This window comes from Dryobates pubescens, chromosome 24 (genome assembly GCF_014839835.1).
Source record: "Dryobates pubescens isolate bDryPub1 chromosome 24, bDryPub1.pri, whole genome shotgun sequence".
Lineage (NCBI taxonomy): Eukaryota > Metazoa > Chordata > Aves > Piciformes > Picidae > Dryobates > Dryobates pubescens.
In genome coordinates this window covers 1,852,714-1,880,641 of record NC_071635.1, presented here as the reverse complement: position 1 = coordinate 1,880,641, position 27,928 = coordinate 1,852,714, and the positions used below count along the sequence as shown (strand labels likewise).

The following is a 27,928-nucleotide window of genomic DNA, read 5'->3' as shown; positions in this document are numbered from 1 at the left end:
TCCCTGGAGGTGTTCAAGAGGAGACTGGACGTGGCACTTGGTGCCATGGTCTAGTCATGAGGTTTGTGGGGACAGGTTGGACTCGATGATCCTTGGGGTCTCTTCCAACCTTGGCAATACTGTGATACAGCAAAACTATTTGATTATTGAAACCTTCTCCCAAATACTGAAGCTGCTGTTTTCCCCAGAGCCTTTCCTGAGCCAATGGCTGCAGTTGGTGTGCATCCACACCCCTGGTGAGCTGTGTGGCTGTGCTCTTCAGTTCCCACTGTAAACGCCCCAAATGCAGCTTCACTCAGGCATAACAGAGGCTGACAGGAGATCCCACAGCAGTTTTGGGTTTATTGTGTTTTATTAAGTGGAAAAAAGCAATGCAGAAGTACGTCATGTGTATTTACACAGGGAGTGATACCTGAGGAGAACAGGCTTTGGAACAAAACTCCCTGGTCAGTGACTCCAACCTCTCACCATTTTTGGAAGGCTGGCTGACTTGGATGTCATTGGCGTTTTGGACAGCTGGAAATTCGTTTTGACTCTGAATGTGAATTGCAATAGGACTGTGGTTAGCTGCAGGCGTGGAGGTGCACCGCTGGCTTTTTACACGTGCTGTCAGTGCCTTCCACTCCTTTTCCCTGCTGGAAGCACACCAGAGCCCGCCGAGGCCCTGCGAGCAGCGCCCCGCCTCCCCAAGGCGTGCGCGGCCACCGCTCCTGCCGCCCGGCCCCGGGCAGGCTGTGCCCGGCCCCGGGCAGGCTGTGCCCGGCGAGAGCGCAGCCCGCGGCACGCCGAGCGCGGCGCGAGGCGGCGGGGCCGAGGCGGAGGGCTGCGCCGCGCCCCTGGGGGCCGCCGAGTCCCGCGCGGCCGCAGGGGCGCGAAGCGCGGCGCGAGGAGGGGGCGGGCCGCGCCACGTGCTCGCCTCACTTCCGGCCGCGCGGGGCGGGGGCAGCGCGTGTGCGAGGAGCCCCGGCCGCGCATGCGCAGGGCGGCCGGGCGGCTGCCTCCTCCCGCCTCCCCGGGCCCGGGGCAGTGGCCGGGCTCTGCCCGCCCCCTTCCTCCTTCGCCCTCCTCCCGGAGCGCAGGGAGCCGGCGCTGGCGGGCGGGTAGCAGTGGGGCGGGGGCCGCGGCCGGCATGTGAAGCGGGGCAGCCCCCTCCCCGCTCCGGTAGCGCCGCTCTCCTCTGGCTCTGTGCCCTGCCCAGCCCTGTCCTGCCCTACCCTGCCCGGCGGCTTCTTCCTCAGCCGCCCCGCGCCCGTCCCGCGGGCCCGGTCGGGCTCCGCTCGCCATGAAGAAGTTTTCTCGGATGCCCAAGTCCGATGGGAGCGGCGGCGGGACGCCGTGTGTCGGCTCTGGCGGCGGGGTGAGCGGCGTCGCTCTGGGCAAGGTGCTCTCCGTCGGACGGTACCAGGTCACCCCCGAAGAGCTCCTGGCGGAAGGTAACGGCGGGAGGAGGCACGCACCGGGCCGTGCTGCGTGCCCGTGGGACATGGGAGGCCCATGGGGCGCGGCGGGGGCCCCGTTGCTGGCCGGGGCGGGTGTCGCCCCCAGACACTGCCCGCCGCGCTCCCCGGCCCTCGGTAGCTCTTAGCCGCTGTAAGGCCGGTTGAAGGCGTTGGAGGCTTTTGAGTTTCGGCTGGTGCCTGGGGCAGAATTTCCTGTCCCACTGTGGCGAGGGGAGCGATAGGAGATGTCCGAGAGAGCGGCGCGGTGCCGGTGACTCACTGGGTCAGGTCGGTTTGGGGTTGGAGTGGCCATCACCGGGGCCTCCGGTGCACTCTGGTAGGCTTTTGCCAGCTAATCTGTGAGGGAAAAAAAAAAAGGAAACAAAAATAAACCCCAAATAAACCCCATGATCTTCTTTGCTGGAGCGCAGGAGCTTTCTGGCAGGGTCACGAGTGGAGCTGCACTGCGAGCAAGTTGTGCTGTAGGGACCCCCTGCCCTCCTCGGCTCTGCGCAGGGCTGCTGCTTCTTGTCCGGGGCTTGCACCTGAAGTCGCTGGACCTCCGCTGGGTCTTGAAGTAGAGTTGTGTGAATGCAGAGAGGGCAGAACTGGCCAGACTTTGCTGGCCGTGTGTCTTTCCTGGGCGCTGGCGTGGGCCGTGGTCAGACCAGCCATGTTTGAGTTTTCCTGTGTGGGGGGAACAGTGCAGTGTTGATCTCTTTTGGCAGCAGCTGATGTTGTATGGAGAATAACTCCCTTCCGGGGTCACTGAGCACGGGGCTGGTCCTCTGCGCTTCACGGCCACTGAATTTTGCAGTGCTCTGGACGTTGTGGGTAGGATAACTTCGTCGTTTAAGTGTCTGTGTGTCGCTTAATGCGCAGCTGTGCTGGGGCGCTGGAGTTGCTCGTGCGTTTCTCGGTTTAAGGTGCAGTTTTACCAACTACATGCAGATTTTATTCCTATTTAACATACAAGCATGAAAATGGAACTTCAGTTCTCATTTCTGCCTGGAAAAAGTTTTAACAGAATAGTGGAACTGGTACTTTAATGTGTGGAAAGCAATATTTTGGCTTCTGAAACGAGGTCAGGGCTTAGCCATCTGCGTGCCTGCTTGCCTAAAAGATGAGTGGTCCTTGCTGAGAGCTCCTCCAGAGTCATTGTGGTCTGACAGAAGGTGGTTTCTCTGCTGGGCTTGTTGCAGGATAGAGGCAGCTTAATGAAATGATGGAAACAGACTCCTGAACAAATGGAGGAGGTAACACCAATCTCTCTGTGTAGCAGAAAGGTGCTCGGTTCAGTTCAGCAGATTGTGGAACGTTCTCTGGTCATGTGCTCTTTCAAGAGTCACTATTGATCCACTGGGGTTTTTTAATGGCTTAGCTTGCAGCAACAAATTCTCAACCCTTAAGGGCTGGGGAGCAGAGGGAGAATGAATTTTATCAGTTGGCTTGTGCAAACTGGCTTCCTTCCTTTTGAGACTGAAAGTTGCAGGCAGCTTTTCCGTGCCTTTGCAAGTGGGGATACCTAGGACTAGAGCTCGTAAGAGTCAGGGCAGTGAGTCTGCTGCCTCTTGGGCAAAGTCTGGAAGCCAGCACCAGCACAATTCAGTAGGGAGGTCCCAGGAAGGCTGAGGAGAAGGCAATAACAGGTGGCATAGCTGGCAGGGGGAGTGGAGCAGTGCAGGAGCTGGGGAGCGATTCCCACACAGCTGCCTTGTGGTGACTGCTGAGGAGAAGGTGAGGGTGACAGTGTCCAAGTGGCACTGAGGCAGCCTCAGCTGACCACAGCAGTTGATAAATGACAAAGCTGTTATCTAGGAATTACTTCTTGACAGGCAGGTTTTCCCTTGGTAACCATTAATAGTATGTAATGGCATGTTACTGATGCCATATTAGTCATAGGGTAGGCTGGGATTAAGAGGTATCACTCTTACAGATCCTTGATTTGAGACTCTTCCTTCTTGGGAGGCATTGGGGAACCAGATTTTTTTTCCCCTGGTGCCTTTGTATAAGGCCTCCCCCCCCTTCTTTTCCCCTTTTGTACTGAGTGTCTTAGGTTTTTAGGTAGTTTCCCTTACACAGTGCTGCTGAAATACCATTTCCACGTTCCTTTGAGGCTCCTAGCACAGTTTTAGGTTGCATCACAAAGTGTTGTTAATAAGTTAGTGAACATTAGAAGCCTCTTTCAGTGTGGATCTGTAATACTGTGTTCATAGTGGTGTAGGCTTTTTCACTGTTAGAATTAATAGCATTATCTGTTTGTCAGATTCCATCTGTTTAAACAGCACCTCCCCACACACCCCTTCCCAATTTTGCACCCCAGGAAGCTAGCTGGTGGTGTTGCAGAGGGCTTGGGCTCCTGGTGATGAGGGCAGGTGGCAGAGGTGATGCCAGAGGCTGGAGGTGTACCTCCCCTGAGTCTGCAGTGGTGAGTCTTGGGTGGATTTCCTCTTGTCTTTCTCCGTGTTGTGCTATTGCGGTGTTTGAAAGGCAAAAGCATGGAGGGATGTAACCCAGTTCTTTGCATAAATACATCTGGAATGCTGTCTGAAGCCACAGCACCCTTTGTAGCAGAGAGGGGATGGAGGTGGAAGTGCTGTAGTTAGTAGGCTGTTTGATGGTTTCTTTTGTTTTAAACACATCTCTCTTCTGGTGACCTCTTGGCCTTCATGATTCACAAGCAGATGCTGGCTGGAGATACTGGGTGTTAAGATCTGTTTCTCGGAGATGGGGAAAAGACAATGAACAAGAAATGAACAAGTGGTGAATCTGCATTAAGGTTTGATGTGGAAAATGAGTTCATGTCCACTTCAGGGGGAAGTATGCAGAATAAATGACTGGTGCAGGCAGGGTGAAGGCATTCTCTTGACATCTTTTTGTTGAACAGGAGTGGGGACAATGCAGCTGGAGTCTGGCAAATTAAATCTGACAAAGATCTGGAGAATCCTCTGCTTCAGCTTGGAGGTGCAGCTTGGAGAACTCTAGTTGTGGTGACTCCAGTATTGACAAAGACTCTCTGAAACTGCAGCAACCTGGCTGTGAGAAAGTGTGAGCTCTGTGTTCAAATGGATCTCAGATGTCATTGCAGAGCAGTGAATGTTGTAAAGAGTGGAAAGGAAAGCAAAACCTCCCAGCTTCCCCAAACATTTCTGGTTTATGTAAGGAGCAGGTAGAAACTTGTGGCTTGATGCGGGCATAAAAGCTACTTCATTGTTTGCATTGCCTTAGAAAGGAGTTACTGAGTGTAAGACCTGCAGTAAAACACGTTTTTCCCTGGGAATTATGAAGGTAGGCATTAGAAGAAACTGATTTCTCTTATCCCCTTGATTGCTTGGCAGGACTTGGGAGTGTTTGAACTGAGTAACTAAAGACTCTCCCAGGTTTGAAGTTGTCTCTGTACCGTCAGCAGGCCCAAGTGGGGTTTGGTGGGTTCTTGTCACCTACTGGGGATGCTAATCAGGCTGTGGGTGAGCTTTACTGAACTGGATTGCCCAGGATAATCCCCACTTTAACTCTCCCACCAGCAAGTGCACTGCTTGTGAAGTGGAGGTGAGATGCTAGAGACCAACTCAGAAGAAACTGGGCAAAAAGCCCCCATGCAGTCTGTTCCCAGCAGCACCCAGACTGCTGGGACGCTGTGGCAGAGTCCCAGTGTTCAGGAAAGGCAGTGGCTGCTCTCCAGCTCTCTGTGTCCTGAGACTTTGGATGGCAGGGCTTGAACGTGATGGCTGCTGCTCTTGTGCTTTCTCCATTTCCTTTGCCCCAGCAGCTGTGGGAAGGAGGTGTGTGGTGGTGGTTTACACTGGGTTTTTATCCTGCTAGCTGGTAAAACGGTGAGTTTGGAGCTGTGTGGTGGTGAACCTTCCGGAGCTGTATCTTAGGAAGCTGTCATTATTCTAAGTGACCTAGGACCAGAGAGGCAGGGCAAAAAAGTGATTGCTTTTTAAGTTAATCAGTTCATGTTTGCTTCATTTGTTTAATATAATGGTTAAGGCACAGCCTTCTGTGAAGAGGAACTTCACAGTAGGGAGGACAAATGGAAACCTCCCATCTTGCCTTTATGAAATGGGAAATTCATTCTCCTCTAATGCATCTCAGGCTGCAACCTCATGGAGTCATTACTGACAAAGCAGTGAAGGAATGAGCCTCTTGCAGGCTTTCCTGCCCTGTTAAACTTGAGCATGCAGTCTCTGCAAGTGCTGGGTGGCGTTTATTATTCAGTCATTCATTTCCATCCTGTTACTGAGGGGGCCTCGGAAAGCAAGCGCCTTGATGGAGAGGATTCGGAGTCCTGTTTTGTGAGGTCTTGTGCTGTGCATCAAGGTTGTCTTGCTGTTTAACTTTCAGCACAAGTGTCTTGTCCTGGAGGTTTTTATGTAATGAATTGTCTGTGGGAAGAAAAGGAATCTTATTTTTACCATCACAGCTGTGGTTAAGGCTGAATTACTGTCCAGAAGAGAAGCGTGGTGAGGTTTTGAAAACCAGCCTTCAGATCAAGGTAGGAACAATTTATTTGCTTCAAGAGTGGCCAGGGGTTGGAACAGGCTGCCCAAGGAGCTGGAGGCCCCATGCCTGAAGGTGTTCAAGAAACCTGTGACCATGACACGTGGGGGCATGGTTTAGTGCTCTTTAGGTTGAAGGTTGGGCTGGATGATTTTGGAGGTCCCTTCCCACCCAAACAGTTCTGTGTTTCTCTGATAATCTTGGAAGTTTTGTGGTGGGTGATTTTTGTCCCCACCTCCTTTTTCCCTACCTTAGGTGTCTTAGCAGGAGCAGTTCAATTAGTCATCCAGACAGATGAACTTCCTGATGTGCATAAGGTTCTTCTTGCCCCTCTAGGATACTTTGTTAGTCCCCAGATGTTTTGGCGGATTTGCAGCTGCTCTGAATTCTGAGCGCTGCTTTCTGTCCTGTCCTCATTTGTTGTGCTTAGTTCTGAAGAGGCAGAGAAGTGCCATGGTAGTGGAGCTGTTCACTTTGGTAGTTCAGAGCATTTCAGCGTGGTGTGGCCTGACTTTGGACCTCTGAGGTTCTGTTTGTGCAGTGTGGGAGTTTGTTGTGGTTAGAGCGTAGCTGCTGCAGGTCGCTTGCGCATGGCTGTGTGGCACTGCAGCCTCTCAGCCAGGGCCAGCTGACAGCAGCAGCAGCGGCTCAGTGGTTGTGCAGCGTGTGGCTGCTGGTTTATTTGCAGTTGGACTCTAGATCAGGTGAATTATCAGCTGGAAGGCTGGCTGGAAAGATACCTTGTGGCATCTGAGCTGGGGTTGGTCATGTTGAATTTATCTGTTTCATTATTTTTTTCAGTGTCACGTTACTGAATCTCTGTTCACAAGTGGCTGTAAAGGTCAGGCCTGCGCTCTGTCTCGAGCAGCTTTGCTTGGCCAATATTTGTGCAGCAGAAATGGTTTGTTTGAGTTCAGAAGATAAAGGGAGAAGGAAAGCTGTGTGGGCACTTGAAAGCTTCCGATTTTCATCGTGGCTCAGAGGGTGCTGTAACGCAGGGGAGGCCCTGGCAGCCTCTGCAGCAGCCGTGGCTGCCTTGCCTCAGGTGTGGCTGAGCCGAGTTTGATCTCTTGCTAAAGAAAGGCAGGGAGCCTATCCTGTAGTGCTTGTGATTTATCTTGGGGTTTCTCAAGCCCAACAAAGGCAGCTAACAACTGGAAACAGGAGCACTGTCCTGCCAGTTACAGGCCATAGCTGCATGTTATGAAATGAGAAAGAAACACCAGGAAGCAGCTGGAGTGTTTGTGTGGGATCCTGGGCTCGCATCACCATGCAGGTGAAAACAGCTTGCCATGTACGCAGCACACAACATAAATGCTGCAGCTTCAGTTGATCACCCAGAGAGCTGGTGTCACTCAACTTTGGTGGCACTCTGGCAGAGCAGTCCTCACTATCCTGTGCCTCTCCTATGCTGCTGGGGAAGCTAAGAGTTTGGGGAGCATCTGCAGGCTGGCAGAGGTGTGTACGGCTGAGACAAGTGCAGCTCTCAGACAGGTGATGTCATGCTCGGTCTTTGCATCCCCTAGGGAGACTCCTTTGTGCACTGCAGCGTACAGAACAGGTAACATTGCTCTGTTAACTGCACATAGTTGTTCCTTTCTTCTTGAAGAACCTTATCAATTTCACTTCTGTGTGCCCAGTAGTAGTTAAATATTGAGCAAGTACTTTGAAGCTAGTGATTGTGAGCTGAGTGTTGGGAGAGCGGCCAGGAGTCGGAAGGTTAGATAGGAGAAGCGCCTGGATTCGTAGCAGCATCGTGTTGGTGCCATGCACAGCCTCCAGCCAGCTTTCCTGTGCCAGCTTCTGATGAAAGACAGATGTGAAAAAATGCAGCTGCCATCTCCTGCTTCGTTGTGAGGCTGTGCCTGGCCCCAGCAGGGCTCAGGGGCAGGTGTTTTGCTGGGACGCTCGGGTGAGGCAGGACGGACTAGCTTTGGGCATTTTGCTTGGCTGCACAGGGCCTTGTTTTGGGTGTGTGGTGTGTTCTTGGGTTAGCTGTGAGGTGACTTTTTTTAATAGAGCTCAGTGTTTTGCACATCAGCAGAAAAACTTTGTTAGCTAATAGAAGTAGAACTGATTTTCAGACAGATGTTAACTAGAAATCAGTGATGCTGGGAAGAGTGTGCTCGTTGCTGTGGGCTACTTGCAGCATGCTGCCAGTGCTGGGAGCGTTTGCACAGCTCTGCTGTTCCGGGGAGCTGAGTTCCTGCCGGAGATGGGGCCGAGGCAGTGTGGATGCAGAGCAGCAGGACTGCAGGCTGCCGGCTTTCCACATCCGGGAGGAACGAGCAGGCTTCAGTGTGTGCAGTTAGCTGTGTGACCCAGGCCATCCTTCTGGCTGGGGGTGGGTGTTTGCTTTAGCTGCCTGCGCACACCCTGGCTGTGTCTCTCACTTCTTGCCAGGCAGATGTCACCTCTGCTTCAGAGCAAGAGTCTTTAAGGTTGTCACCGAGGCACTGTCTCTGGCACTGGTTTGGCTTACGGCATTCTTTTGAAGTCCTGGTTCTCAAACCCGTTCTGTTTCTTACCCTTGGGCTATTTGCTACTCCTTGTGGCTATTTTTTGCCTCCCTACTAGTGTAGCTAAGTAGGCTGCTAGCTGACACTATGAATGCTCGGTGCCTGCCATGCTGTGTCATGCTGGAGTGTCAGCTAACAGGTGCTTCTGGGACAGATTCTGTTCTGCCTTTGGGGCTGACCAGCCACACAGGGGCAGCTACCTGACAGTAACTTGATTGCCTGAGATGCGCTCCTTTCCTTGAGAAACGGTTGGATTTGCAGCAGTCTGCTTTGAGTGGAGCTTTTTCTCTAGGTTTAGATGAGAAGGTGTTAATCAGCAGCATGAACAGCTGCTTCCTGCAGTGCTAGGCATATTTGCCTATTTCTAACTTCAAGCTAAAAGTCTGAGGGTGGTTTGCAGATCCCAGTGGCGCTAAGCAGCAGCACACTGGTGCAGGTTGTGTCTTCTCTGGTCTGTTCTACTGCAGTAGGGGTGGCTTGTTGTGCCTCCAGCTTCAGAAGACAGGCAGTGAATGTGAACTCCCCTGTGCTCTTGAAGGACTAGGTTCTGTTTTGTCTCTTCATCATTGTCTAGCTGCTGACAAGGAAGGAAGATAAATTCCTCTTCTGCTTTCCTGGTTGGCCTGGGAATGGATTTCAGTCTCTTGAGTGTCTGCTGGTTAAGAAGGTAGGAGCTCCATCCTTCCTCTCCTGAGTAATGTGTACTTTGCTCACGCTTGTCTAGGTTAGTTAGTTCCTACCAGTGACAGTTGCTGTGGGCAGGGTGAGTTATGAAACTGGATCTCTGAACAGAGCAGGGTGGGGGAAGTGCACAAGAAAGGACAGGTTAACAACTGGAAATACAGAAATCCCTCATTCTGGGTCTGTTTTATTGGGGAATGTTTTGGTTTGTGTAGCAAGAGGCCTGCTGCTTTGCTCTGGAACACCACGAGCACAGGTGTCACAGAGCATGAAGGCTGTGCTGTGGAACTGAAAGCTGGTTAGCTGGCAGTGTTCTGCCTGGCAGGGGGTGAGAGACATGTTTGTGTAGAGTCCTGTGAGTGACCCTCTCAGCACTTTTTGTCCTGCCCTTCAAGAGATGTCCAACCTGGTCTTAGTCTGAAGACCCTCACATCCCCTTAGGGAAAGTCACTATTCCACAGATGGAGAAATGAGGCAGGTGTTGCCCTAAGGCATACAAGTCTGTGCAGGGGATATGGGGAGAGTTTGGAACCTCCTGGCTTGGATGGGTTTTGCCATGTCACTTGTGTAACACACTCTGCCTTGACTGCCATAGACAGCACTGTGAAAGGACTTCTGATGTTCCAGGACTGCAGGAGATGTTATTGGTGAGAACGTGGATGTTGGGCTTCCTTCCAAACTTCACCATGATTTCAGTGGATGATTCTGTTCCTGTGGTGCCCTGGAACTTCAAATGCACGAATCTCTAAGAGTTATCTACTAATGTGTAGGAATGGTCCAGTTCTTGCTGTAGTTGCTGTTCTGTTCTTCTGACTCATTTTACTTCTCATCTTTTTTAATTTGCAGTTTGGACTGGGAGTTCTATCTGTGCATCCTGCCTGTCAGTAGCAGCCCTAATGAGTTGTTCCTGCAGCATTTTGCCACTTCTAGAATGAACACCAGCTTTAAAAGGCAGTGGTTAGTGTGACACATTGTGTTGCTTCCCAGTTCCTGGAGGCTGGAACACTGAACCTGCCTTGATTTAGAGCAGTTGTGGCTAAAGAATTGGTGTTTTCTGTTTTGTTTTGGATAATTGCTGAGTGACTTACATGAGGCTATATGAAAGTGATGTTTCTTGGGAGAGACAAGCTATGGAGGGCAACACTTGGAGCTAGTCTTCACCTACCTGCTGAATGGTCATGGGCTTGGTCTGTGCTGCCTAAGAACTCTGAGCCAAGTGCTGCTTTGGATTGCAGCCTCGTAAAACGCAGCAGGAGGTGATTCCTCTTAGTACTTGGGTTTTGAACTTGATGTCTCTGATGCAGAGCAAATAGATTGTTCAAGAACGTAAGACTGACACCTGTCTAAGCACCTGGCTTGAATGTAGCCTGTGTGTATTAGACAAGAAGAGGAAGTGTGAATGAAAAGTGTGGTGTCAGTGTTAGCCATGGGATTGATTCTCTTTTGTCCATGAAGGGCAGGAAAAGAAACTTTTTGGAAGAGAAGGAAATGAAGCCCTGTGGTCTCTCCATAAAGCTGAGTGGCACAGCCTGTGGCTGCAGAGCTGACACCTTCATCCCCAGATCAGCTCAGGAGAGTTATTCCTTCCCTAGTACCACCTAGAACACTTGCAAGCAGAGGAGCATTATTTGCTCTCAGAATGAGCTATCCAGAGATTCCTTAGGGAATCTGGGGTACAATGGGAAGCTGGTGGCTTTAGAGGCAGTGTGACCACACAGAAACTCATCCAGAGAAAACTGTGCTGCATCTGATTTTACTTGGTCATACAGATGTCCCCAGTTCCTTCAGGCTTGGTTTGAATTCAGTGTTACCTTCCCAGCTTTGTGCTCTCTTGAAACGTTTGTCTCCAGCAGATGGACTGTTTTACTGCTTCCTTTTGACTTGCCCTTCTCTTCAGCTGGCACTAATGTGGTTACACAGCTGTGGAAGCTCTGGCTGAAGGACATCTTTGGGTTTCAGTGGTCAATGGGTGCTCATGTTTCCAGTTTTTGAGACTAAGCCCAAACCAGATGAGCTTCCATAGCTGTCCATTTAATGAAGAACTGCCTTGTTCAGAGTTGTGGCTGTTGACTGATTCTGCCTTGAGACACAGATGGATGAGAGGTTTTAAATTATTTTGCTCATAGACTCTGTTACTCAGAATCCTGTTCTATTTATTGCCATAAGCAGATTGTCTCCCAGGTATTTTGCTCTTAAAGTTTATTGGGCCCCTGTTCATATGCCAGATAGCTGCCTCTGCTCCTTCCAGCTCAGCAGCCTGCAAGTATGGATGTGTGCTTAAAGAAGATGAGGTGAGGCCATGAAAGTCTTTACAGTGATCACCTCAGATATGAAGTGCTGGTTCCAGCCAGTTAATCCAGTCTGGTCATGCTCATACATGAAGCTGGTCAGCGAGTTCCCTGGTGGCTGCACTCAGACGCGACTCTGCCGACTCTTGCTGCATTTCCACTTGCTCAGTTAGTGTGGGTATGATGCAACCCAGAGCAACTTCCTGGGACATCTGCCTTGGTCTGACATGCTTCTAACATCCTGAGCTGCCTGGTGGATCTCTGCATGGCCTGCTGACTCCTTTGTTCGGTCGCAGCGAGTGGCACTTCTCCAGGGTGACGCAGGGCTGTGGGGCTCCCCCGAAGTGGGGCACCTTGTGCTGTGCCTTGTTTCTGTGCAGTGGCAGCTCTGTGCTGCTCGCTGGCTGGCTTAGTAATGGCAGGTGTTGGGTGTCTTAGAAACCACAATTAACAGAAGGATTTTGTAGAACAGGGAAGACAAGCCACAGAGCAAACAGGAGCTCCTGCAAAGCTGCACGGTCAGGGTTTGTAACTGGCTGGTAACCATTCAGTAGACAATGGAGTGCAGTTGCACAGAAGCTGTGGTGGTTGCACATTAGGTGTGTCATGTCTCACTGCCACCGAGTTAACCATTCCGTGACTGAGGTTGATTTTGACCCTTGTTTGTTGGGGTCAAAGTCTGGGTTCTTAAATTGCCCTGCTGTGTGCATTCCAAATGCTTAGCAAGTGACATTTGAGATCAATCTATAAAGTGAATTGAGTGCATGGGTTCTATTGATCATGGCCTCAGAGCTGTAGTCTAGAGTCACATTGCCTGTCATCATCCTGCCTTCTAACTCCCTTTGTTTTTAGCTCAGAGTAAGCTGCAGACAGCTGAATTCAGTGAGCAATCCAAGTGGGGAGGAATGGGGGGAAAAAACTCTTTCCATGTGTTGAAGATACAGCTTCTGTCCTGAAGCTTTGGTGTGGTGTGGGTCTGGGTTGGGCTATTTTTTTGTTGATGATGCTAGCAGGTGCTTGTTGGAGGTGTGTGGGGAAAGTTGAGAAGCTTTCTGGTGAACAGGTGGGCAGGAAGCACATCCACCTGAAGGCACCACTGTGGTTACATCTCCAGTAACATGCTGTGTTCAGTGTACTCAGGGCTGAGAGACAAGGAGTTTAATGGCAGGGTGAAATGGCACTGAATTAACTGCTCTGATCTAGATCACACAGCATAACCCTTATGGAAACAGCTGGCCAAGGGTCTTGACCTTGGCCAGAAGAAAAATGGGAGTGTTGAGGTTGGCTGGGAGGCCTCTGTTGTGAGTGAGTTTGTTATTGAATCTTACTGTCTGGAAAGGGAAGCCTCAGTGACGTGAAGCTCTGTCTCCTGGAGAAAAAGCTTGCTTGCTCCTGCAAACAGCTGTCACTCCTGACAAGTGTTTCTTGGCTCCAGAAATGTGGGCTGTGTTTCTGGAATTTAGTTGCTTTTTTGTTTTGATTCCAGAACTGGTTTGTGCCGTGCAGGGAGACTGTGGGCTGCCAAGTCAGGGCTGCAGCTGTGAGTGAGTGGTGCAGTGCAGTATGAGTGGCAAACACCCCCAGCAGTGCTGGGCAGAGCTGTGCTGGGCAGAGCTGTGCTGGTCTGCCCAAAGGACGCTGGCTTTGACATCATTGATTCAGAGAAGGGGTTGGGTTGGAAGAGACCTTAAAGATAATCTGGGTCCAAGCTCCTGCCACGGGCAGGGATGCCTTCACTAGACTGGGTTGCTCAAGGCCCTATCCAAACTGGCCTTGAACACCTCTGGGTACTTGAAATGAAGTGCTGCCCTGCTCTCTAGGAGAAAGCATGCTGGTTTGGGATGTGCCAGGAGGGCATCTGCAAAGGGAGAAGGGATTTGAAAACTAAATGGGTTGCTTGCATTACTGAACAGCTTGGAAGTGCCAAGCACTCAGACCCTTGGATTGTTGGAAGGTGGTGCTGTTCCCAGGCTGGAAGATGGCTCCAGAGCACTGGCTAGGAGCTGAATGCTGCTTTGCTTCTGTTCCTGATGTGCCTGTAAAGAAATTGTAGTGCCTTTGTCCAGCAAAGCGGGCGGGGGGGGCAAGATAATAAAGTCTCTGAGTGTCTGCTGTGCTGGGCTTAAAGCTTTACTGCTGCTTGATGAGAAAAACACCAGTGTCTGTCTGCATCTCTGGCATCTGGGGGGTTTGCTTGTGTGACTGCACATTGTATCAGTTGCTCTCAATTATTTTAAATGGCTAAGAAGTGACATGATCTGTGCATTTAGCTTGTGTATGCTCTCCTTTGCAGCAGAACTGATCCTGGCTTTCCCAGATGGATTGTTCTGGGTTTTTTCAGTTGGGTCTGTGGGCCTGGGTGGTTCATTGGCATGAGGGACTAAGAAAGCTTTTCACAAAAAGCCACAGCAGACCTCAGTCCTCCTTTCCCAGAGCACCTTAGTAACTGGAGGTATCTTGGGTGCCCCAGGTGGTCCCAAAGCTTTTGGCAAAGCTGGGCTGTGGCCGGTGCTGGGAGCAACCCGAGGCGGGCATGGCTGCTCAGCTGCAGGCCAGGCAGCAGGCAGAGGTGTGCAGAGCAGACCTGCTTCTGCTGGGCTGTGCTGTAACCTGATGTCCTCTGGCTATGGCAGCCACAGCTGCTGCCTGCAGAGCAGATGCTGCTTTGAAGAGAGCCATGGTTCTTGTCTAAACCTTCCCTGGTGCTGGGATTGCCATGGTGGGAATTTGTGTGGGCAGTGGGAAAGGGACAGCGGCGTGGCCCTGGGAGTGCTCTGTCTGCATGCTGAGAATGAGGCAGAGGGCTGCAGAAGCCCTGTGTGTGAAATGGGTTGTGGGGGAAGCAGGGAGCTATTTCTGATCTTGGCTGTGGGAATGCTGAGCTCTCCAGCTTGCAGGCAACGTCTCTCAGCTGCTCTTAGGGCTGGGGCTGTGGAGCTGCATTTCAGAGCCTTCTGCTGGTGACTGAGACTCGGGGATGTGCTTCACTGCCTGGCACCGGCGGCTGGTGCCAGCAAGCAGCAGTGTCAGGGTGAAACGGTGGCAGCGTACGGGGGTGATCAAAACTGGGTGACCTGCAGCCCACGCTCTGGAAGCCTGGGGTGCACCCTGAGGTACACACCAGCTGGTGCAGGGATTCCTGTCACATCCCTGGGAAAGTGATACCCTGCTGAATGGGATGGCCCAGCACCTTCTCACGCAGAGGTGCTTTGGGAATGCAGACTCACAAACTGCACTCAGTGGCTTCTTTGCCCAGCAGAGGTTTTGACCAAAATGGAGTGTTTGTGCAAAAAAAAAATCCCCATGAGGCTTGAAACAGCCTCAGAAGTTTCTGTTCACCTGTAGCTTCTCAGCAGTCATAGGATCATAGAATTGTTAGGGGTGGAAGGGACCTCAAGGATCATCTAGTTCCAACCCCCCTGCATGTGGTGTTTTGAGTCTGATAACCAGTGTTCAAGTGTTTGAGGTCTGTGTGCTTCTGGAGGTTGTTGTTGTCACAAGTAGGCACAAATGTTGTTCTCTTGAAGTAAATCCTGGGCTCTGTGCAAACCCCAGCTCTGGCTGTGCTTTTAGCCTGTCACTCCCACGAGTGCCTGCAGCACAGCATCTGCACTGGCTGAGGAAGTGATGCCTCTGGAGGAAGGGCTTTGTGGGAAGAGGGAAGTTTCTGATAGTCTGAAGAAGTGCCCTGTAATGATGGGAGTGCTTTGAGAAGATGGTGGCTTTAACTTCTGGAGCTTCCTTGTCGTATTTGTTGTGCCACAGCTTGTCAGAGTTTGGGTTTAAGCTTTTGTTGGGTGCATTCTGTCATGGCAAGCTGAGTGTATTCTCTGTCTTCACCGAGATGAGACAGGAGAAGGTGTTTCCTCTTTCTGCAAGCGCTGGTGCAGTGCCAGCTCCTGTGCTGCTGGCTGTGTGGAGGAAGCAGTTCTGTCCAGGCTGCAATCTCCAGTCTCTGGGCAAGGCTTACTCCTCATTCCTGGCTGCTTCTGTCCAGGACGAAGCCGTGTGTGTGCTCACCTCCCTCCCGCGGCTGACAGCAGTGTCTAATGAGAGTCAGCATGAGTGTCTGCAGCACTAATTGCTGCTTGCTTCGCTGCCTTCAGCGAGATCTTCACTTCAGAAGCAACAGGAAAGGTTTGGTTCAGTGGTTGAGGGGGGCTGCTCAGTGCAGCTCTCCAGAACACTGGGGGCTTTAAATTTCCCTGTAAACATGAATGCTCTTAAGTTTTGTTCAGCCTTGTGCCTCTTGGCAGATTGCTGAAAGGATTTTTACAGTGGTGAGATTTGCTACAGGCAAGGTCCCGAGGTGGCAGAGTGGGGAGCAGGTCTGTTGGTGGCTCAGCTGTTGGGTTGTGTTGCCACCTCATGGCCAGCAAAGGCCTCGTCTGAGCCGTGAGGGGTTTTTCACTGCTTTCTGCTGGTTGTTTTTTCCTCACTCCTCTCTGCTCTGCTTACATAAACCCAATTGTCAGGGAAACCAGAGAGGTGGCATTCTGTGCTCATCCTTCTGCTGCTCATACAGAGCCTTGAGGCCTTAGAACTGGCTAAAAAGACCAGAAGTGATTTCTATCCTCCCATTGTTAGGCCTTTGTGCTTCACCTGAGTGCTGCTTTAGATTTTTAGTGCTTGAAAATGAGAGCTCTTGCTTGAAAGGGCAGTAGCAGCAAGCCCTGCACTGAGGAAGGCCTGCACATTGCTCTTCACAGAATTTCCCAGGCTGGTGCTGGGACATCCCATAGGATCCTTTCAGCTCCAGCTGGAGTTAGGCAACAGAACTTGAGCAACTCAGGAGCTGGTGTCCTGGTAGTGTTGTGCTAGGGTGAAGTACAATCATTGTGCAGAACTGAGGCTGCTGTAGTCAAATGGGCAGCAGTTCTGGTTTGCCATCATGTGGCTGAACAAGCAACTGAATTAAAAAGAATACAACTTTAATCTTCAGGAAAACTTAGGCCCTTGGGCTGCTCCTGGTGTGCAGGGGTGCTGAAGCACCTGAGGCTTTTAGCAGTTGAGGTGCATTGTGCTGAGTCTGCTGGCAGATCCCTCAGGGGGCACTGACCCCCAGCGTCTCAGCTGCCTGCCTGGTTAGCAGAGTGGTTAATCGCTTCAGTTTACACCTCAGCCCTGGCTGTGCAGCTGAGTGCACTCTCCCAAGTTCCCAGGGCTGGCATGCCACCAGACAGCAGTCACTTAAGGAGAGTAGGGGTTTGGGTGAGCCCTTCTCCAAGGCAGGTGTGCTAGAGCTGTGGGAAATGTCTGCTTGTGAACCTGGGGTGATGCTGATGGGAGCTGCTGGGGGCCTGGGGCATAGCTCGGAGCACCCCAAGGCAGCAGGAGAGTGGTGTTTCTCCACTTAGCTTCTGTGTGGAATTCCTGTCTGTGATTCTTGCCAACCAGTCATGAGCTGGGAAGTGGGCTGGAGTGCATGGCTGATGGTTTGTGCTGCTGCTGGAAGGGTGGTGGGGAAGTGTTTTAGTCTTAGCTGGGTGTTCAGTGTGGGCTTCAATAAGCGCAGTGCTGCAGAGCTGATGGCTTGCATGGTCTGGGATTGCAGGGAGGTTCTTCCTGTCCTTAGGCTGCACTGAGAAGTTGCTGACTTCTAAAGCATCTCTTATGTTTGGAGAAGTAGGATTAAGGAGTTAATCCTGACCTTGGTCAGGTGCTGGGGGATTTAGAGACTGTGACAATCTGAAGAATACCTTTAAGGTGTTCAGCTTTTTGGAGGACTCTGAAAGCACTTCAGGGCTGATACCTGAACACACAGTTGGCTTTAGGAATGTGTTTGAGTGTGGAAACCCTTTTCAGGTGCTGCTTTTACTTGGTGTCTAACAACAAAGTGAGGTCCTTAAGACCTTTTTGTCAAGACTGCTTAACCTTTGTGAGACAGATTGAGGCAGCAGCTCTCTGTGACTTTGAAGTGTTTGTATTCCCCGTGCTGTGACCCACACAGACTTTCTGACTCGTTTCTTAGCATGTAGTGATGTTGGCCAGAGGAATCACCAGAGCTCAGGTAGCTTCATTTGCTTGCCACTCCTGTTTTGCCAGGTGGCTTCTCAACCGTGTTCCTGGTCCGCACCCAGGGAGGGCCCCGCTGCGCGCTGAAGCGAATGTATGTGAACAACGTGCCAGACCTCAACATCTGCAAGAGAGAAATCACTATCATGGTGAGCAGCCCAGCACCTGGAGCTGGAGAATACATGCATCTGTAACAGAAACACACCAATGCCTTTGCAGTGACAATAGCTTCCAGACCACCTTTTCTTTTGACCTTGTGCTCCTTTATTCTGCTCTGGTGAGACCTCACCTGGAGTCCTGTGTCCAGGTCTGGTGCCCTCAATATAGGAAGGACATGGACCTGATGGAGTGGGTCCAGAGGAAGGCCACAAAAATGATCAGGGGGTTGGAGCAGCTCTGCTGTAATGACAGGCTGAGGGAGCTGGGGGTGTTTAGCCTGGAGAAGAGGAGGCTCTGAGGAGACCTTATATCAGCCTGCCAGTACCTGAAGGGGCTACAAGAAGGATGGAGAGAGCCTGTTTGCAAAGGCCTGCAGTGACAGGATGAGAGCCAATGGCTCAAACTAGAGAAGAGCAGATTTAGATTGGATGTGAAGAGCAGCTTCTTTACCATGAGGGTAGTGGAACACTGGATGCCCAGGGAGGTGCTTGGGGCCCCATCATTGGAGATACTCAAGGTGAGGCTTGACAGGGCTCTGGGCAACCTGATCTAGCTGAGGATATCCCTGCTGACTGCAGGGGATTTGGACTAGATGACCTTTAGAGATCCCTTCCAACCCAGACCATTCTGTGATTCCTGGGTTTGTAGTAGAGCTAGTACTAGAAACAGACTACAGCAGTTGTGGCTTTCTTCCAACTACTTGTTTTAGTAACTGCAAGAGACTTGCAGTTCAGCTCAGGGTGAGAATGAGTAGCTTGATGATCTTAAAGGCCTTTTCCAAGCATAGTGATTCTGTGATTGTCCCATCTCCCCTGCATATCGAGGCTCTTGGCTGTCTGAAAGCTTGTGCTGGCTTGTCTCTGCTGTGGCTGTTCCTGGGCTGAAGTGTTAATGTGTGTTTTCTTTTTCAGAAGGAGTTATCTGGGCACAAGAACATTGTGAGCTACTTGGATTGTGCTGTGAACTGCATAAGTGACAACGTCTGGGAGGTGCTCATTCTCATGGAGTACTGTAAAGGTGAGGGTCAGAGTCAGTGCAGGAGGAAAGGTTGGTGTTAGCTGCCTGAGACTGATACTTACAGTTCAGAACCAGTAGAAAAAGGTTGACAAATTCACAGCTGCAGTCCTGTTAAGTTTTTTGCTCTTCTGTTTGCCTTGTTCATTAGCCCCTGAGCTCTTGAGCACTGAGCAAATCCAAGTCGGTTTCACGTGGCTTTAATTAAGTGTGATTAGGAGCAGGGAAATTATTTGTGTAAGCATAATCAGCATGGAGCTAAAGCACTGATGGATAGGAGAGGTTGGAGGGCTTTTAACTACTGTTGCCCTCTGCTGTTTTTGTTTTACACAGCAAAATTAAAGCTGCTTCGCTCTTGCCTGACAGATGACTTGGTACAGACGAGCACAGCGTAGCTGGGGTGGGTAATGCTGGCCAAAACCATGCTGATCACAGAACTGTCAGGGTTGGAAGGGGCCTCAAGGCTCAGCCAGTTCCAACTCCCCTGCCACGGGCAGGGGCACCTCGCACTGCAGCAGGTTGCTCACAGCCACATCCAGCCTGGCTTTACAAACCTCCAGGGATGAGGCTTCCACCACCTCCCTGGGCAGCCTGTGCCAGGCTCTCACCACCCTCATGGGCAACAACTTCTTCCTAACATCCGATCTGAATCTACCCACTTCCAGTTTTGCTCCATTCCCCCCAGTCCTCTGACTACCCAACACCCTAGGAAGTCCCTCCCCAGCTTCCTTGTAGGTACTGGAAGTCCCGTGGCCCCACTTCCTCATTTGGCTTTGCTTCACAGCAGATGTAAAAGCAGGGAGTTTCTGGATTTCTTTGTTTGTGACAGGTTTCATTCCCAGGGGCTGCCTGGTGTGTTCCTTTGAGGCAGGGCTGTTTGTGTGTCACCTGTGGAGAGCCAGCTGTGTTCTATTGAACTGCAACCACTGCAGGAAACTTCCTTGAATCTTCTTTGGGGACTTCCTGCGTGCAGATTACTCTTTACATCTGGATGTGATAGGAATTACTGACAAACAAAAATAACTCAGTGGCCTTGTTTCTGTAGCTGGGCAGGTTGTGAATCAGATGAACCAGCGCCTGCAGACAGGCTTCAGTGAGGCAGAGGTGCTGAGGATCTTCTGTGACGCCTGTGAAGCTGTTGCCCGGCTGCATCAGTGCAAGACGCCCATCGTCCACCGCGATCTGAAGGTAGGACCCCAGCAGAAGGAACTTCTGCCTTCAGGTCAATGATCTGCTTCAAAAGGGATTGAGACAGTAAGGGACACTTCACTTACTCACAGCCAGTGCTCCTGTCCTGTTGATTTCTGTTCCAGGTGGAGAATCTACTGCTAAATGATAACGGCAACTACGTTCTCTGTGACTTCGGCAGTGCCACCAACAAGTACCTTCACCCCCAAAGAGATGGTGTGAATGTGGTTGAGGAGGAAATTAAGAAGTAAGTTGCCTTTTAAGTGGCTTGCCAGAAGCACTGGCTGTGCTGCTGGGAGGCTCCCTGCACCGCTGTGCAGCCAGCAGTTGCCTCACTGATCTGAGCTGCACTTCACAGTTGGGTTTGAGCTGACTGTAGCGAAGGCCTGGAGCTCTCTGCTAGCATAGATTGGTTTGTTTACTCACAGGCTGTATTTGGAAAACTGAGCCTTTTGAGAGTAAAACTGGAGGGGAAAAGCATTCCTGAAATGCAGTTGTTCAGGAAGACCTCTCTGCCTGCTGGCCTTTAGAGGAGTCATTGGAAATCCGTGAGAGAAAGGGAGCTGGTGTCGGTAATGGAATGGCTCTGCAGTGGGGTCTGCACTCAAACACCTGAGACTGAGCAGGGGAATGTTTGAACTGTTGCTACAGGAAGGCTCTTGAAAACATGGATTGGTTTGGGCCTGCCCCCTTAGGCTGTCTGCTGCAGAGCAGTACATGCAAGTTAGTGATAGGGGAGTGTTGTGTCTGGCTTTTTTCCCCATCTCTGAAGAACACTTTGAGAGAGAGAATTTTGAGATAAGCTCTTTGAAAGTCCACATTCTACAGATTTGAGTGTGCCCCAGGGAATACTCCTGTGGGATCCTTGCATGACCGACCTCAGCTGGCTGACTATTGCAGTATTTAAGCAGAGTGACTGGCACAAGTACACATGCTGGGGAAGTGGCATGAGAAGCAAGTTGTAGCTGACTCAGCATTTATTCTTGTGTGTGATAATGGTATGTTGCTAATCCTGATAGCTTCCATGATGCTGCAAATGCAGCAGATGACCTGCATCATGTGAGCTAAGCCCAGGCATGTCCCTGAGGCTTGGTGTGAATGGGGGGGGGGTGTGGCAAAGGCAGGAAAATGCTCTTGGAGTTCTGAGGCACACTGCTCACCTCTGTCCTCTTTTAATCCTGTGCTGCCAGGTACACAACACTGTCATACAGAGCTCCTGAGATGGTCAATCTTTATGGAGGAAAACCAATTACTACCAAGGCAGATATCTGGGTAAGCAAAATGTGAGGCACAGTGGAAGAGGGAGCTAAGGAAGGGCTGTGTGGGCAGCTGACAAAGTGATTCCTGTGCAGTGAAACCTGCCCTGCAGCTGTGCAGTGCAGAGTGCAGCAGAGGCATCTTTGGTGGTGACACCTTGCATACCCAGGATCAATGCCACATGTGATGATTCTTTTAGGAGGGGCATGACTGAACATTTTTTCCCGTTCTGCTGGCTCAGGTTGCTGCTGGAGACTCCCCAGGGGTTTCCTGAGGAACCTGCTGGCAGCATGATAAGGACAGGTGTTGTACTGGGTGCTGCGCGGTGAAGTCAGTGAGGGCTGAACTCAGACGACGTGCTGCTGGTGCCTCTGGGTGATATGCCAAGGTGAATGCAGCTCTTGGGCTGCTGTCTGATTCTGGTAGTTGCTTGTCTGGCAGAGCTGGTGGGAAAGAGCCTTGTTAGAGCTGCTTCCTGAGTCAGCTTGTCACACCCCCAGCAGCTCCTACGTAGCAGTGTAAGCAGCAGCTGCAGCTCGGGTGCCATTTGTTTCTGGTTGGTGCCATTTACCGTGTGCAAGGCTCACTCTGATCCCTTCCCAATCCCCTGTGTTTGTGTTTTACAGGCACTTGGCTGCTTGCTGTACAAACTCTGCTTCTTCTCAGTGCCCTTTGGAGAAAGCCAAGTTGCTATCTGCGATGGAAGCTTTACCATCCCCGACAGCTCGCGGTACTCCCACAGCATGCACTGCTTGATCAGTAAGTGGCTGGGACCAGGGCACCTCTGCCTCATCAAACCATTAAAACAGAGAGGATCTCACTGGGCTGGGTGCTGCAGGCTGGCTGGCTGCTTGAGTGAGCAGTGGGAGTTGCTCCTGGCTGCCATCTGTTTGCAGCTCCTGCAGTTACACAGTTGTTGTTTTTTCTCTCCAAGTTGGCCAGTGGTGCTCAGATGAATTGGAAGTGCAAACAAATGTTGTAGTGAGGTGAATTGCACTGGGTGGGGGGGAGCATTTATAGCAGCTTCATGCTTTATAGCACAGCAGGTATCTAATAAAGTTTGTGTGACCCCAAGTGTTGGGCATGAACACTGGCAAAAGCCTGAAAGCATAAAGAGTCTGCAGGAGAATTTTGGACAGCACAACTGTGAGGCTAAGCAGGTGCAGAGATCCAGGAGCTCATCTGTACAGTCAGAATGGGTGCTTTCACAGATCACAGGCTCACAGGATGTTAGGGGTTGGAAAGGACCTGAAAAGATCATCCAGTCCAACCCCCCATGCAGGGCCATAGAATCCAGCACAGGTCACACAGGAGCACATCCAGATGGGTCTGAAAAGTCTCCAGAGAAGGAGACTCCACAACCTCTCTGGGCAGCCAGCTCCAGGGCTCTGTGACCCTCCCAGTGCAGAAGTTCCTCCTCATGTTGAGGTGGAACCTCCTGTGCTGGACTTCATATCCATTGTCCCTTGTCCTGTCACAGGGGGCAAGTGAGCAGAGCCTGCTGTCCCCTCTCTCCTGACCCCCAGCCCTCAGGTGTGTATAGACATTTAAAACAGTTGTCTTAACCTGCTCCAAGCTGAAACCTAACTTAAGAGGGTGACTGCCAATATGACAAGCTCAAAGTTTGGCCAGGAGCTCTTATTTATTTCCAAGTTCTGGATGTGTTGACACACAATTCATGCTTTTACAGACCAGGAAATAGCAAATCCAAACCACTGCTTTGAGCCCACATTGGTAACTGAGGAATAGAGCTACCTCCCTAAGCACTTACCTCCTGCAAATACTAACTGACAAAATGAGATTAATTGCCAGGTGATTAAACACTTCTCTGTGTCACAGGAGTACTTTCAGGAGAGTGTAGCTTTTAATCCTGTCTCCCTATGAGTATGAATGCTGATTTATTAAGATTGAATGAACTGCTGTGCCAAGATGAGCCTTACTGGCATGGAATATGTGTGGGTGGGGAAGCATCTTGTCATGTAAACTTCCCCTCTTGCCATTTGGAATGGAAGCCAAAACAAGCTGCAGCTGGTCATAAAGGAGGCTTCAGGGACTTCTGGCTGCACCTCAGCTCTTTGACAAGGTGGGAGGTGAGGAGTGACAAGCTGAGTGTTCTCCTCCTCATACATCTAATATTTCAGAATCAAGTGACAGGAATCACTTCAGAATGCTTTCTTTCCACTGAAACTTGCAGTGGCAGCACCATTAAATCTGCTTTATTTTGTAAAAGCCATCAAAAGGAAAACCTGCTGTCAGCTGTGCTGGCCCCAGCTCAGAGGAGAGTGGTGAGATCTGTCTGGATACCACACAAACTACTGTGGGATTTGTTTGAGGCTGTGCTAGGGGAAAGCATGGAAGCAGAGCTCCATTTTCCCACCCAAACTGAGCACTTCCATTTTCATAGGTTCACTTTTTGGTAGCTGGGTGTATTTGTGAGAGGCTTTAGCTTGTTTACAGAATACCTTTCACTGTCTGCCTTAGGTTCTGTGGCCATTGAGGCAAGGTGTCTTGATTGTGTACTCTGGATTACAATATGGAGAAACTTCTGTTTGCCTGAAAAGCACCAAGTTGGGAACCTAATACTTGTGAGGGACATCAGGAACTCTGTGTCTTGTCAGTGAAGAAAACCCCCACACAACTTTTTATCCAGAGAACTATATATAATATTTTTAACACACAGAAGTGTGCCCAGCCAGCTAAACCTGCAGGGCACAAGGGGATGTAGAGCTGTAGTCTGATTCAGTTGGAATTATCTCTGAATCTTCTGGTAGCTCCACTGAATTTTGTATCAACCCTAGAAACTTCCTACATTCATAGAATGGGTTGGATTGGAAAGAAATTCAAAGATGGTCCAGTTCCAACCTCTCTGCCATGGGCTGGGACACCTCCCACTAGAGCAGGATGCTCATCCACAACCTCCCTGGGCAACCTGTTCCAGTGTCTCTCCACCCTCACTGTCAACAATTTCTTCCTAATCTCCAGTCTCAATCTCCCCTCTCCCAGCTCAAAGCCATTGTCCCTCTTTCACTCCCAGCCCTTGTCAAAAGTCCCTCCCCAGCTCTCCTGTAGCCCCTTCAGGTACTGGCAGGCTGCTCTAAGGTCTCCCCAGAGCCTTCTCTAGGCAGAAACAGCCCCAACTGTCTCAGCCTGTCCCCATGAGGTTCTCCAGCCCTCTGACATCTTGGTGGCCTCCTCTGGACCTGCTCTAACAGTTCCATGTGTCCCTTATGCTGGGGCCACCAGAACTGGATGCAGTGATGCAGGTGATGTCTGAGGAGAGCAGGGCAGAGGAGGATTATCACCTAGTACTACAACTGGGGTTTGTGTTGTTTGTCCTTGGAGTTAATTCCTGCTTCAGTTCACCCCCTTTGCAGAGCTGAGTGTCAGAGTACCCAAGAGCATACACCTGCTCCAGCTGTATCTGAGACACCTGAGAAATGATCTGACTTGGCAAAAGCTATTGGGGGTAAAACCCCTCCCACCAGCAAACAAAACCCAGCATAACAAGCCAAATCACTCTGGGCTGAGCTCACTTGGTGGAGCTGCTGGGTTTTCCCTGGCAGGCAGCACACTGCCTCAACAGGCCTTGTGATATCCAGCAGTGATGATTTGGCTTTCTCAATTTTTGCAGGATATATGCTTGAACCAGATCAAGAAAAGAGACCTGACATCTTTCAGGTCTCTTACTTTGCCTTTAAACTTGCCAAAAAGGACTGTCCAGTGTCTAATATAAATGTAAGTAGTCTTTCATTATCTTCTGGGTTATTTTGTGGGTGGTGTTGAAGTCCATCTGTTGTTAGACAGTCTCAGCTTTCTCTCAAGGAGAAAGATCTGAGCAGGACCACTGATTGCAGGTCAGCAGAGGGGCTGGCAGAGTGCAGTGTGCTGCCTGGGGCAGCAGCTCCATTTCTTTAGGTCTGTGATCTCTCCACCAGGAGGTGATGCATGTGTAACCCTTCTCTCTGCCCCCACATTGCCATCTGCCTTGGCCTTGTGCTTCAGGTGAAGCAAAGTCAGGAGTCTGACTGAGGAGGGGTGAAGTTGAAGCACCATAGGCTTAGGTGCTGCATGGAATTTGTGTTGCCCTGGGAGAGCCAGCCAGGCTCCAAATCTGGTTTTTTCATCCAAAGGTTAGGCTTTGGTTTAGTTCTTAAACTTGAGGCTAAACCAGGGCTCTGTTCTGTGCAGTTGTAGGAAATCATCTGGGGGGGAAATGTTTGCATTGCTGGGACTTGGTAGTGCATGAAGGGAAGGGCAGTGGTTGGCAAAGCAGCTCCAGAGTGGCTTTGCAGAGAGAGTGCTGAGTGAAAACACCTTTCACCTGCAGCGCTCTGAGGCAGAGCTGCATGGAGCCTCGTGGCACGAAGAGCTGGCAGCCAGGTGTTCCCCTGCAATGTGTAATGATTTTTTTCTTTCAGGGTTTGGGGTTTTTAATTTATTCACATTTATTTTTCCCAAGAATTCTCCTGTCCCTTCAACTCTTCCTGAACCCATGACAGCTAGTGAGGCAGCTGCTAGAAAAAGCCAAATAAAAGCAAGGTGAGCAGCAGATGTGCCTTCACTCTTTCTCTTCTGTTCTGTTCCTTTGCTTTTTCTAACATTGCTGAGCCCAGTGTCTGCCTGAACCCTGCTCTGTGTGCAGCATGAGAGGCATGGAGGTGCTGGAGCATTCCAGAGCAGTGAAGTAGAGAAGGGTCTTGAAGTCTTTTGAGGAGCAGCTGAAGGACCTGGGGTTGTTTAGTCTGGAGCAGAGGAGGCTGAGGGGAGACCTTATTGCTCTCTACAAGTTCCTGAAAGGGGGGTTTAGTGAGGTGGGGGTTGAGCCCTTCTCACAGGGAAAATGCATTGTTAGGCCAGGAGGTTTAGTTTGGATGTGAGGAAGAATATCTGCACCAAAAGGGTTCTCAAAGACTGGAACAGGCTGCCCAGGGAAGTGGTTGAATCCCCCATCCCTGGATGGATTTAAAAGCCTTCTGGATGTGGTGCAGTAGTGGCCCTGGTAGAGGCAGATAATGGTTGGACTTGATTATCACAGAACTGTCAGGGTTGGAAGGGACCTCAAAGATCATCCAGTTCCTTCCTGAGTCCTCAGAGCCTTCTCCTCTCCAGACTGAACAGCCCCAACTCCCTCAGTCTGTCCTGATAGCAGAGCAGCTCCAGCCCTCTGATCATCCTTCTCCAGATACCTTCCAGCACCTCCAGATCCTTCTTGTAACAGAGGCTCCAGACCTGGATGCAGTGCTCCAGGTGGGGTCTCACCAGAGCGGAGAAGAAGGGGAGAATCACCTCCCTCGACCTTCTCTTGATGCAGCCCAGGATGTGATTTGCTTTCTGGGCTGCAAGTGCACCCTGACAGCTCATGTTGAGCTGCTCATCCACCAGTGCTTTTCCAAACACAGTGACTGTGATACCAAATTAGCCCTTTTGGGGTACTTGTTAATGAAAACAAACACAAACCCTCAGGAATTCCTGTCCATGCTTTTTACTTCTGCTGTGGTCTATGGTGGGATTAATCCTTAAAGCTTTGACTGTTGTTGGAAGTTGCCTGGCTTTTGAATCTAGCAAGGCTGTTGCTTAGCTCCTTCTGAAAGGTGCTCTGCAGCAGCTGTGCATCCTGGGGCTGCAGTGGGTGGCAGGTGCAGCTGTAGAAGCAGATCTGGAGGCATTCAAACCCAGTACAGAAGTAGAGCAGGAGAAGGTTAAAACAGAGCCGAGCTCTTGAGAGATGTGCTCTGTCTAACCTGAGGGAGGAACAGCCTTTTAATGAAGTCTCTTCTGTGGGCTCCTTCCTCTGCAGGATAACAGACACTGTTGGGCCAACAGAAACCTCAATCGCTCCCCGCCAGCGCCCCAAGGCCAACGCCGGCAGTGCCAGCGCTGGGGTGCTGGCGATCCAGAGCTCCGCGGCACCGGGCAAGGTGCAGGCTCCTGGGGAACTGGGCAGCTGTGGACATAAAGGTAACTTCCAGCCTGAGGAGGGCCCCACAGGACTGAAGAGGGAAGGCTCTGTCTCTCCTCCTTCTGGCTCTGGAAGGGCTATCGTTTCAAACTGCAGATCAGCGGGGAGTTTTCATGTGCCAGACCTCAAACCTTCCTCTGTTCCAAACGGCTCTGCACAGGCAGATGATGAGCTGGGCCAGGTGCCACAAAAGCTACAAGCAAATTGTTGACAAGGGAGGGGATTTTTGCATGGTGCTTGACATTGGGTTTGAGCTGACTTCAGCTCAAGCTCAGTTTCGGCTTGCAGGTAGTTGACAAGAAGTCCTGAGGCCTGCTGCTGTTGTAGCAGGGAGGCTGTGTGCATACAAACGTGTGTGCTTTGAGGGTTAGGGTATGAGACACTAGAAGGTACAACTCTAGGGGTTAGAAAAGCACAAGTCTTGAACTCAGCTTCCTCTGTCATGAGACTAAAGGAAGCTCCTGCATCCTGTAGGTAGAAACTCTGCTCTGACAAGGCTGGAAATAACTTCCAGTCGAGTCAGTGTCTGCCAGCTGTACCAGCTGCCAGGCTGGGGAGGGAATTTGAGCTGCTCACCCTTAAAAGTGTAAGGAGGTTAACTGCCAGGGGTCTCTCCAGCTGAGCTGTAGAGATCAGTGTGTCAGTGGTGTTGTCTGAATGCTGCAGGAGCCACACGGCCAGGGAATGGACAAGAAATCTTGCAGTCCCATGGGACCACCCAGCAGCACCCCCCACAGCAGAACAGAGTTCTCCAGCAGCTGCAGCAGGGAGACTGGAGACTGCAGCAGCTACACCATTTACATCACCAGCAGCAGCAGCCTACACTTCAGGATGCTTACATCCAGCAGGTACAAGTCCAGTCTGCTGGCTGAGTCTCTGTGCTTGTCAGTAACAGCTGGAGTCGTG

General features: G+C 50.9%; 1 protein-coding gene across 1 annotated transcript in view; it reads left to right on the top strand.

Moving 5' to 3' along the window:
- Positions 1-1,034: 1,034 nt before the first annotated feature.
- The window catches only part of BMP2K (BMP2 inducible kinase), a 42,802-nt gene continuing 15,908 nt past the window's right edge, over positions 1,035-27,928 (top strand). Inside the window, exons 1-11 of the mRNA XM_054172671.1 lie at positions 1,035-1,433; positions 17,476-17,594; positions 18,516-18,621; positions 19,664-19,806; positions 19,932-20,053; positions 20,997-21,078; positions 21,690-21,822; positions 24,695-24,798; positions 25,523-25,602; positions 26,861-27,021; positions 27,689-27,870. Coding sequence (XP_054028646.1) covers positions 1,283-1,433; positions 17,476-17,594; positions 18,516-18,621; positions 19,664-19,806; positions 19,932-20,053; positions 20,997-21,078; positions 21,690-21,822; positions 24,695-24,798; positions 25,523-25,602; positions 26,861-27,021; positions 27,689-27,870 — 1,383 coding nt within the window. The 5' untranslated portion in view covers positions 1,035-1,282. The remainder of the gene's footprint in view (positions 1,434-17,475; positions 17,595-18,515; positions 18,622-19,663; positions 19,807-19,931; positions 20,054-20,996; positions 21,079-21,689; positions 21,823-24,694; positions 24,799-25,522; positions 25,603-26,860; positions 27,022-27,688; positions 27,871-27,928) is intronic.